A 12,500-nucleotide genomic window follows, 5' to 3' on the forward strand; every position below is an offset into this window, starting at 1 on the left:
GCAGAACACTAGTGCTAGGCTACTTGCTTATTCAAATCTTGTCACAGGAATCCACGCCAGGGAGTGGATATCAGAAGCGGTCACTCTGCAGCTGCTGGACAGACTAGCGGCAGACAATACCAGCTTGACGAGAAACATTGACATCTACAGCGTCCCTATTGTAAACCCGGATGGCTACGAGTACTCCAGAACCACGAACCGAATGTGGCGCAAGAACCGGTCCATTGACCCGTCTGTGAGGCAGGACTGTCCCGGGGTAGATCTGAATCGCAACTGGGATGAAGGATACGGTGTCGGAGCCTCGACCAACCCGTGTAGTGATACATACCAAGGGAGGAACCCGTTTTCCGAGTTGGAGACGCGCGCCCTGAAGAAGGAGATGGAGCGTGTTTCCTCAACGAACAACTTTAGACTGGTGATGGCGGTGCATAGTTACGGCCAGAAGCTTTATTACCCCTGGGGATATACGAGAGAGAAAGCTCCCTACACTGCGGAAATGAAAAGTGCAGGAGAGGCGTTTGCTCAGGCCGCGAGTGTGAGAGGCAGAGGCAGGAGAGGCACGCAGTATGAAGTGACATCATCCAGCGACCTGTACTTGGCATCGGGCGCCACTGATGACTGGTCCAAGGGTGCCCTCAATGTTAAGTATGTTTACACGCTGGAGCTTCCCGATGAAGGCTTCCATGGCTTCGCACTCCCTCCCAGCCACATCAAGTCAGCTTCTCGGGATGTGTGGAGAGGTCTTAAGAAGCTGATCCCACTGGCACGCGAGAAATAGAAACTACATGCTTTTAATGCTAGTTATACATACACAACCACCACTGCCCTGTCATCTGCCATCACTGGCATGATGGTATCACTTTGTATTTGAAAGAAAGGGAAGAAAGGAGCTTTAATCAGTAACTGTATACAGCCACCACCAAAAACAGTATTTTAATCTTTTGTCACTTGCTGTTACTTCACCTTGCATTGAACAGAGGGGAAAGAACTTGTTTTCAATATTTGTTTGAGTCACGTACCTACTGGCGACCCTGCCGCCACCACCGCCACCATTTTGTACAATACACGATAATGTTATCATTAATTGTTACTTACTTTATTACATCCTATGTATATCAAAAAATGAATATCAAACCACTCGGTTGGTAATCATCATAACTAATTAGAATAAACCTTTACCATTCTACAGTGTTGAAGATCCTTTACGAGAGAGAGAGAGAGAGAGAGAGAGAGCCTGTGTTTTCAGTATCTTTAATACAAACTCTTCTTTTGCAAAAAATGTGAAAGGAGAGGGAAATAAAGACATGGAATCTGTCATGCGAGAAGTACTGGTTTGAATGATACTATAGTATAGCTACTGTATTGGTACTACCACTTTGCTTCACGCTACGGAAGGGCACGGTAATGATGAGACAAACTCCTTCTTTCTATCTTTAGCAAGGGTTTTATTGTGCAGCAAGTGATAGAAAATATAAAACAAAACGACTGTAGTAATAGTGATAGTAATAATGATAATGATGATGAGGATGATAATAGTAATGATAATAATGCAAAAAAATAATCATAATAATAATTTCCTACATCAATTTTGACCATCATGTGCTATATAGACACCAATAAAAGATGATTGAAAAGAATAATGCCAAAACACACACACAAAAAAAGCTCCACATAAGTTTTGAACATAAATATAAAACCATCTATTTACATTGCTTTTTTATCATCATTTTCTGAAGCATTCATAAAATTATTAATATGGAATACTGAGGTTACTCATTTTGGTCACCACTCATGCAGCCACACACCACACACCTTACACCACACACCAGTCTTTGGTCTTCACACCATAACATCACAGAATTTATATATATTTTCTAGGCAAGTGAATGACTGTGCAATGTTTATCAAGTGTTTATGTTTTCATTTATAAATTTCCTTTCTTTATCCAGGTGGTTCAATAATGTACAGTAATGTTTGGTATCCTTTTCTCCCAGCCATTCATTTCTATTATATATTAACCAGATTTTTTTTTCAGTTGATTAAATGTTCACCTCTATTTATCCATTCTGTATTATATATTAAGCAGATTCTTTTTTTCTCATTTCTATTATATATTAACCAGATTTTCTTTTTCAGTTGATTAAATGGTCACTTCTATTCATTTCATTTATCCATTCTCCAATTTTTAGTAGTCAAATGAATGTAAAAGAAAAATGTCCACCACTTATTTGGTCACCCAATTTGTAGTTTTCCAGGCGAGTCAATGTACAATCAATGTTTGCCACCTATTCACTCATTCAGTCATATACATTTCCCATGTGAATGTATACAAATGCCCTGCACTTTTTTCATTTCAAGAGCTGCAGCATATACAGTACCTATTTATACATACTTTTCACTCCATCAATTAAATCTTTACAGTACCCAAAAATATATACACAATATTTGTCATGTTACTCTATAAAAATAGTAATAACACAGCATTGTCTTACATCCCACACATCTCACAGGCTCACAACAATTAATGGCTTGCACCACTCAACACTTCACAGTTTGTAGAGGATAATCTCAAAAAAACAAAAAGATCATTATTCAGACTCTCATGGATATTTCTTTCCAGTTCATAGCATAGAATTCTCGTCAAATTAACACTACAATCACAAAAAAAACACTCTCAAACACAAGTAACATTCATTAGAGCCTGTCAGAGATATGGATCACTAAAAAAATAAAACTAGAATCACAAACACACTCTTAAAAATCTCAAGTAATATCCACTGGAGCTTATTAGAGACATGGAATCCTTATAAAACCAAAACTAGAATCAAACACTCTTAAAAAAACTCAAATAACATCTGGAGCTTATTAGACATGAAATCCTTATATATAAAAAAAAAAAAAAAACTAGAATCACAGACACTCTTAAAAACCATAACAACACCCACTGGACCCATTCAAAGATATATGTGTGGAATCCTCATCAAAATATCACTAAAATCATATCAACACCCTTGAAAAAACAAAAAGAAAACATCCACAAGAGCCTGTTAAAGATTAGATATTCAAACATTACAAGATAACTCTCTATTTTTGTTGTCCTGATAAGCAGTAGGATGTGAGACTCTGCTGTTGTAATAGGAAATAAAAAATGCCATTAATCTTGAGGCCAGTGTTGCCTTAAATGCTATGGAATGGTTGGTGCATTGTAGCGTATCACATCTCCATCATTGTGTGCACTCTTGTCTCCAGTGTGTATCTTAGCTGAGGACTTGAGTGGTTTATCAAGGGAGAGAGAGAGAGAGAGAGAGAGAGAGAGAGAGAGAGAGAGAGAGAGAGAGAGAGAGAGAGAGAGAGAGAGAGAGAGAGAGAGAGAGAGAGAGAGAGAGAGAGAGAGAGAGAGAGAGAGAGAGAGAGAGAGAGAGAGAGAGAGAGAGCAGGTACACAAAATCTTTCAGTATCATTATATATTGAATTGAATTGATACTTATAGATAGATAGATAGATAGATAGATAGATAGACAGACAGACAGACAGAAAGATAGGCAGACATTCCAACAGATTGATAATTAGAATTAAAACACATAGAAATGAAGTAGAACAGAGAGAGAGAGAGAGAGAGAGAGAGAGAGAGAGAGAGAGAGAGAGAGAGAGAGAGAGAGAGAGAGAGAGAGAGAGAGAGAGAGAGAGAGAGAGAGAGAGAGAGAGAGAGAGAGAGAGAGAGAGAGAGAGAGAAAACAGGTATCCCTCTCTTCACCTCAACAAATCCAAGGAACTTTTCTTCAATAGTCAATGCCAACTTTCTCAGCAACAGACATACAGACGAACATGATACACAGCACACATAACTGCCGGCCACAATACTTAATGAGGAACTATGGAAGCAAATTAGGAGGAACAGGGCAAAAAGGAGAAACAAAATAATGTTGTGTCTATTTCAGCAACACTTGATCACTTCCATTACATCAGGAGAGAAAGATACAACATTAACCCATTCAGTACCAGGACACATTTCCAAATTCAAACTAGTGTACTATTTTGGTGGTTTAATACAGCTTCAGAAACTTATAGGGAGGATCAATATAGTGAAGACTTAGGTCATTAATCTCCTGACCTCCATAGACCTTTCTTAATGTCAATAAAGTGGTCTAATTGCCCAAAAATCAAGGTATAAAATTCTGGTTACTGTTTGGTGGTTTTATACAGCTTCAGAAACATAGGGAGGATTAATATAGTGAAGATTCAGGTCATTAATCTTCTGCACTTCATAGACCCCTTCCTAATGTCAATAAAATGGTCTAATTGTACAAAAAAATCAAGGTAAAAAATTCTGGATATTATTTGGTAGTTTGATGCAGCTTGAGAAACTTATAAGGGGGATTTAAGACTCAGGCCATTAACCTTCTGACCTCCATAGACCCTTCCTAACGAGAATAAAATGGTCAAATTGTACACAAATCTTAAAGTAAAAATGTGTCCCAGTACTGAAGGGGTTAATGTCTCTTCTCAGTCTCACTCAATGGAATGACACTTTATACTGTTCTTCATTACCTGAACTAAAGTAGAGCTAAAATACGTATATCACATTTTAATACAACAACTTAACTGTAATGTAACGAATGGAATTTCAGATATGTGTTGTTTTAACTCATATATTTTCACTTTTTTCTTCTTTTTTTTTTTACTTCATTCATTAACTTTTCTTGTGTAGTTTTAATTTCTATACTTTTTTCTATTTTCTTTTCTCTTTATTTATTTAATTTTTTGGGGGGTGGGTGACAAGTTTATATAAATTTTTGTAGTTTTCTTTTCTATGACATTTCTTCTGCTCCTGCCCCTGCCTGAAGGAACACACACACACACACACACACACACACACACACACACACACACACACACACACACACACACACACAAATAACTTAAGAACAAACACCCCAAAGAACACAACACAGTAAACAGCATTGAAAGATATCACAATAATAAAAAAAAAACCTAAACTCAATATAAAAAGAAAAGAAAAAGGAAAAAACAATGTACAAACAGAAATATCCTTAACAACTACTTTCACAACATGTACAGACGATGCACGAATGGTAATAGTACGTACATAGTGGTAGTACACCTGTAGTAACTCTGTGTGTGTACAAATAAGTTAATGGTAATAATAATGAAGATCCAGCAGTAAAGTAACCTTGACACTTCTGTTGATTATTCTGCCAGTGGAGGTCTGCTGGCTGGTTCACAAAGGTCACATGCACACACACACACACACACACACACACACACACACACACACACACACACACACACACACACACACACAAACACATACATATTAAAACAAAGATATAAAAAAAAAAAAAAGAGGGAAACTGCAAAAAGTTGTCATATCTCCTCATGGCAGCCCCTTCACACACACACACACACACACACACACACACACACACACACACACACACACACACACACACACACACACACACACACACCTATACTTGGACACTCCCTGCACTGTCTCTGTGTGATAGAGACTACTACTGTTTATATCACAGTGCACATTGGATAAGAAGTGAAGTCCACTCCTAACAGCTTGTCATGTCATCCCTGCTTCCCTTCCCTTCTCCTCACTGACTATAGGGGTTTCATATATAACTATGCCTATATATACGTACAGCCACACCAAGAAGCAATGTCACTGATCAAAACATTTCGCAGTATGAATGAAGTGAATGAAATAAAAGGAAAGTTATAAGGATAGTGTCTTGTAATTTCAATACCTACTTTCATGTTTCTCATTTTTTTTCCCTCATTTCTTTTTCTACTTCTTACTTCCTTCTTAATTTCTTCAATTTTATTACATTCTTCTATCTCATGTGTTTCATTTTTTCTCGATTCTAGGGTTGTATCATTACAGATTACCAGATTTCTAAATAAGAACAATAAGAAAAGAAAAGTTATGAATCCAATGTTTTTTTTTTTTCTTTAATCTGTTGTGTTTTGTACGTAATTTGTAAGGTACTATTACTCTTACATTCTTCTCTCAGTCACTCTTTCAACTTTTCCCTAACTAGATTATAATGAGTCAGATTAGCTAAAAATCTTTTCTTTTCATCTACAAAAGCTACAATCAAACTCTAAAGCTTTTCCCTCCAACTAGACTCTTCAAGGAGTGAAAGATAAATTGCACTGAATCAGACTATCAAATAAATCTTTCTCCTTTCATCATCTGTAAGTAAGAATGAAGAGATTAAAGAGATGTATGAATGCAGTGAAAGAAGAGAAGTAATTAAAAGTGTGTGTGAAGGCGTAAAAGGTTGAATGTATTGGCCACTGTGGCAATCTAGAGAGCAACCGAAAGGAGAAGTAAAAATGAACCCTATAACTTTGAACTAGACTCTTCCACTAATGAGTTACTATTTGTCACAGTGTCCTATTGTCATTAAAACCTGTGCCATTACTTCTGGCCTGAACTGCACACTCTATTCACCTCATCCAGCGACTCTTCCCGGCAATCGCAATACCAGCGACTCTTTCCTCCCTTCATTGCCATCACCAAAGAATGTCTCCATCCATCTCACTGTACATCTAAAGTATATACATGTATCATAAAGCTGACAGGGCTGTGTGTTGCCTCTAGTGTGACTCCACCTACTCACACACACACACACACACACACACACACACACACACACACACACACACACACAGGAGGTATGATTAAGGAACATGGGCTACAGAGGCTACACAAAAGAAAGGATGGATACAGAAGGTTTACATCACCAAGGAAATACAGAAGTTACAGCAGCTTACCAAGAGAGTAGGTAAGAATTTGCAGCAATACAGTGTTCAATCTAAATGAAGCAATACACTGATCAGTGGAATGCATTGACAATGGAAGTGGAATGTGTCTCAAAGAATATACTCAAATAAATATATAAAGAAAGAAATTGATAAAAAAAATATATATACGTAATTTGGTATCAAAACCGGGATAAAATGAGCATCAACACACACACACACACACATATTATGACAGGAAGTGATACGTGCCTGCAGACAAAAATACATGAATAAAAAATATACAATTCAACATTAAAAACTGGGACGTAAAGAGCTTAACACACACACAGACACATACACACACACATACACCTTCTCAAACACTCACAAACTCACTCACTCAAAAACTGACAAGTCTCCTATTGTTTCTTCTCTGCCTCACACATTCCCAAAACAAAACGTGATAATGGCAGAAACATTGCTAACACTGATAACACTACAGCATTATAATTCACAGGCATTGGGATATGACTCACTCCACCTGCTGGGGAGAGAAAGAGACACACACACATATGTAGGAATTCATGATGTTTTGTTTTGCTACACTAATTCAAAAAGATGCCAAAACAGCTTGTCATAATATTGAAGACTCACAAATTTACACTTCTCCAGATTCTTAACATTTCATCAGACACTCATTCATTAACATTCCTCTCAGTTTTAGCCCCCAAATGTCAGTCTTCATCACCACATAGTACAAATTTCAATGTTTCTCCTCATAATGTTATAAAACTCACAAACCAACACCTCTCCAGCTTTCAACACTTCATCCAGTATTCAGTAACATTACTCTCAGTTTTACCACAAATTTTCCTCTTGTTAAAAGTATATACTATAAATTTCAACACTTCCAAGACTCCAAAACAGATTCCCATATTAAAGACACACAAACACCTCTCTAGATGTCAACACTTCCATCAGAAACTCATTCATTAATACTCTTCTCCATTTTAGCTCATAATATCACTCTAATCATATACATACTAGTTAAATTCAACACTCTTACTTTCACATCCAAGTTGATCATCCTGGTTTTCCGCTAACCCTTTTCACTGCTGTGGCATCTCACTAAGCTCAGTTATGTGTTACTGTGGAGCTCTGAGTGTGATTTCGAAAGAGGTACAACACTGCTGGTAAGAGTGAATGATAGTTTAGTTCAAATCATATTGTTTTTTTGCAGGTCAAGTTTGATATGATATGATCTGGTGCAAGTTTTTGAGTTTAAATTTCAAAAGATTCATACCACTGACAAAAAATAATTAATGACTGAGTAATTTGCAGCATTATTCTGTATCAATTTGGCTTCATAAGACCACATCCTCCTATAAAGTAATGGGAGAATTGCCACCAGCAGGAGGTAAAAAGAGCTACGAATGAATGACAGCTGAATGCCCCTCCTTGTTTCCACACACCAGCCAGCCAGTCAGCCAGTCAGTCAGTCAGTCAGTCAGCAATCAGCACCATTAATAGTTATGCTTTGTTACACGCCTCACAGTCCTCACACCTCGTGGAAACCAGTACCCTTCACCACATGGGCATCTCTGGTACAAAACAGCCATCAACAAGATCACCAAGAGTATAGAAAATGCTCTGGCGTAGGTTAATTATATAGTACAAGGTCTTTGGTGTAATGTTAAAGGCTACACATTCCTGGCAGACACACACACACTGGGGTACAAGTGATGGATGACTGATGCAGCACTCGAGAATACTGCTTTGTGCTTCTAGACGTGTACGCCAAGGATAAAAATATTCCGTCGGCATTCTTTTAAGTTTGTGTGCAACGGTATATACAGTACAGTTGCCCTAAGTAAAAGTACAATATCCAGTGACTTCTGTGTCTATACTCGTCAAAATATACAATTGTTTCTATTGTCGCGATCACACCAGGTGCTGATGTTAGGTTACGATTGCCCAGTCACATCTAAGAGGTATCTAGTAGGCAACATTCTGGCTTGAGAGACGCAACACAACAACATAGTATTACAGGATCTATTGGCACTTTATGCTCTCCACAAGCCAAGAATCTGATGCCTGTTTCCTTAGATAACTTACTGTGTTGACCCAATGGTGTCTCCTTCAAGTGGTGCCTTGGTTGTGTGCCACTTATGACATCTTAGAAGCACCACTGGGCCACACTGCCACACACACCACAGGCCATGCCACACTTCACTTCACTGTCATATCTGAGTCAGTACTATATGCATGAGAGACACTGACACACACAACACACACACACACACACTCTCATGCTCTGGGAAGCTTAGCAGAGTTACCCTGTAAATCTTTTCTGGTCAAAGATGAACAAGAATAAATACCACTGATATCGATTAACAATTACAGACTACACACTTCACACTTTACACACATTTACTTATGCACAGTCTCACACACACACATAAGTCCTTCTAAGTAAAGATTTATACATGACTGGACTGTATCTGCACCATCTCCCTCCCTCCCTCACCCCTTGGAAACCGCCAGAACCGTGCACGTCAAACAGTAAAAAAAAAAACGCGTCACCCAATCGGCATTCAAGAGATCAGGACATCACACGCACAGATACACACACACACCCAGGACTTTGTATGATAACCTGTGCACCTCTTTGTCACTCCCTTAATTCCCTCCCTCCCTCTACCTGCTACCTGGGGCCTTCTTCTTCTTCTCTGACTCCTGCTTAAACCTGTCATACTTCCTCCAGGACCCACTGATGCAGGTGCCCCCACCACGCCACCAATGGTTGATGTCCTCATAGTGCTGCTGGTGCCCCTCGTCGTGCAGCAGACCACACAGCCGACACATGAAGTAAGTGTTGATGAATTCACCGGTTCCCTTCCACCTGTAGGATTGACGTAGTGTTGGTTATATGTGGTCACCATGAAAAAATTAAATGAACAAATAAATAAAAACATCTAAATGAGACTATACCATACCTTTTCTATCTTTTATCATTATTTTCATGCTATTTGCTCTACTGATCTTGCTACCTGCATGCCTCCCCTCCTCCTGTGGCCTCACTGCACAAGGCTTTCTTCTTCCTCTCATCCCTATTCTGTCAAACTCTCTAATAAAAAGAGTTAACCAGTACTCTCAATCATTCATACCTTTCTCTGGTAAACTCTGGAACTCCCTCCTGCTTCTCTATTTCCACCTTCCTACGACTTGAATTCTTTTAAGAGGGAGGTTTCAAGACATTTGTCCCTATCTTTTGGGTAATTCCATACCAATCTTTTAGGGAACTTGCATTTCAAGTGGGCCTTTTTTTTTAATCTTTTGTTGTCCTTGGCTAATTTCCTTCTTACAAAAAATACCTGACACATCTTAATTAGCCTCTCTCACCTGAAGTACTCATTATAAAGGTCATCATTCTGGTCCAGCAGGTGAAGGTAGTCAGCGAGATCCTTGGGGGAGTCAAAGTCGTCCACGTGAATGTAGGACTTCTCAGGGGCCTGGTGGGCGTAGTCGTCAGGGTGCGCCCCCATCACTATTGGCAGGATGTGGTGGCTGTCAGGTGAGGAGGGAGGCACAGTCAGTACATTTCCTGTAGCACTCAAGATTGAAAGGAGGTTTTGGAGTTTTGTGATTGTGAATGGTGGTTTTCTGGAGGGATTTCGTGATGGTGAAGGATGGTTTTTGAGTTTTTGTGATTGTGAAGGATATTTTGGGGGAATTTTTGTGATGATGAAGGATGTTTTTGAGGAGTTTTGTGATTGTGAAAGCTGTTTTGGGGACTTTTCTGATTGTGAAGGATTTGTTTTACTCTTGATTGTGAAGAATATATTTTTTTTAGTTTTCTGGTTGTGAAGGAAGTTTTTTTTCTCTTCGCTTTCTGATTGTGAAGGATGATTTTCCAATTTTTGTGATTGTGAGTGGTTTTTCTTTTTCATTGTGGAGAATTTTTTTCTATTTTCTTTTTTTTTTTTATTGTGAACATTTTTCGTTTTCGTTTGTTTTATTGTTAGCGCCTTAAATTTTCTTCTGTATTTCTCTGATAATGTAAGGAGATTTTTCACTTTTTTTTATCTATTTCTTAATTTATTAACTTTTTTTCTAGGCAGTAATGTCTAAAGGTTACTGGGAAGGGGAAAGTGTTTGAGTAATTACTTGTGTGTGTGTGTGTGTGTGTGTGTGTGTGTGTGTGTGATAAAGTGAACGTGTGGGACTTCACAGGATGTAGCGTCTGGGTTTTTTCTAATGAAACATGTGTTTCTTTCATGGCGTAAAGTAAAGGAAGCTGGGATGGCGGATCAGGATGGGGAGATGTGGGTTTGATAACTTTATTAGGTAAACACTGTTCAGACAACACTTCCCTCGCACCACGGCTGCTACAGAGACCAGTTGATTGATAAGAGTGTTTCTACTGCTAATAATGTGGAAATCTCGTTGTTTTTCACGAACCATAAAAAAAAAAAAAAAAATTAAAACTCGTGTGACTTCAACTAGAGCCATTCTGAAACACCTCTCACTACGACTATTTCTAAAGTTCTCAAAAAAGTTTTCCTGTTAATAATGTAAAAATCTTTTTATTTTTCACTAGAAACTTTAAATAAAATATTGAAAACTAGTGTAACTTCAACATTACCAATTCTGAAGCGCTTCGTTCTCTCACCACGACTATATTCCAAGACCACATAGACGATTAGCCAGGTTCTATAGTCTTTCTCCTGTTAATAACGTAGAAACCTCGTTATAATATCACTTGAACTGTACAACCACCCTTAAAAAACCCATCACAATTCACTGCAACTATCTTCTAAGCCTAGAGATTCCCAAGTGTTCATCCCGTTATTCTATCACATCAATCCGTCACTCAGAGCAGAAGCGTAAAATCACACTTAAGGAATCGGTGTCACTTCAACTATACTCTGGTCACGAACGCACCACCTCAACTTTCTTTATAACTGTTCAGTCACTTTGAGAGAGAGAGAGAGAGAGAGAGAGAGAGAGAGAGGGCAGCATTCGGTCTTGGTGAAGGAGTAACACGTGAGGGGCAGCCCGGCAGTGTTTATCGGTCACCAAAACAATGTCAAACTCTCCGCCATACCTCGCAACACCACCACCCAATGAGAGAAGAATCTAGGGCCAGCCAGCCAGCCAAGCTCCGCAGTGATGGAGGGGTTTATGTCTCTGAGTCTCTTATCCTCACTGTGCTTCACCTCCACTATTTCAAAAGGCTTTATTTAAATTTACGAGTTTTTTTTTATTCAATTTTTTTTTTTTTTTTTACGGTTCTAGAGGTAACCTGACAGGATTTCTACATTATTTACTGGAAAAACACTCTTGAAAACCCTGCTAATCATCTCTGGCCTTGGAAAATAGTCGTGGTGGGAGAGCAAAGCGTTTCTGAATGCGGACCTAGGAAGAGTACTACGGGACGGGAGCCTTTTGAATGTAGCGGAGGTGTGGCGCGGAAGTGTTTTCAGAATAATGTCCGATGACTCAGGCTTTCATAACTGAACTCAGCGTGAGACAGCACAGCTCAACATAACTGCATTGTGATCTAGTGAATATTTGCAAGTCTTTAACCTCAACTGTGATAGAAAGACATATAGATCATTGTAGGTTGTGATAGTCTTCCTCCTTGTCGTCTGTCACAGTATCTAATGATGAGAGTTAGTGGACATGCGCTATTTTTGTAACGCCAACTGAGATCAAAG

At 38.7% G+C, this 12,500-nt stretch overlaps 2 protein-coding genes across 7 annotated transcripts in view; one reads left to right on the top strand and one right to left on the bottom strand.

Moving 5' to 3' along the window:
- The window catches only part of LOC123512711 (carboxypeptidase B-like), a 4,171-nt gene extending 2,987 nt beyond the window's left edge, over positions 1-1,184 (top strand). Inside the window, exon 6 of the mRNA XM_045269259.1 lies at positions 48-1,184. Coding sequence (XP_045125194.1) covers positions 48-778 — 731 coding nt within the window. The 3' untranslated portion in view covers positions 779-1,184. The remainder of the gene's footprint in view (positions 1-47) is intronic.
- A 760-nt stretch (positions 1,185-1,944) lies between these two features.
- LOC123512710 (glycoprotein 3-alpha-L-fucosyltransferase A-like) overlaps positions 1,945-12,500 on the bottom strand; it is a 60,915-nt gene continuing 50,359 nt past the window's right edge. For 5 of the 6 annotated variants that reach the window (XM_045269254.1, XM_045269253.1, XM_045269255.1 and 2 more), the window contains 2 exons: positions 10,183-10,347; positions 1,945-9,682 (listed from right to left, as the gene is read on the bottom strand). In XM_045269254.1, coding sequence (XP_045125189.1) covers positions 9,478-9,682; positions 10,183-10,347 — 370 coding nt within the window. In that variant the 3' untranslated portion in view covers positions 1,945-9,477. The remainder of the gene's footprint in view (positions 9,683-10,182; positions 10,348-12,500) is intronic. The other variant, XR_006677170.1, reaches the window with a different exon arrangement.

Source organism: Portunus trituberculatus, chromosome 34 (assembly GCF_017591435.1).
Source record: "Portunus trituberculatus isolate SZX2019 chromosome 34, ASM1759143v1, whole genome shotgun sequence".
Classification (NCBI taxonomy): domain Eukaryota; kingdom Metazoa; phylum Arthropoda; class Malacostraca; order Decapoda; family Portunidae; genus Portunus; species Portunus trituberculatus.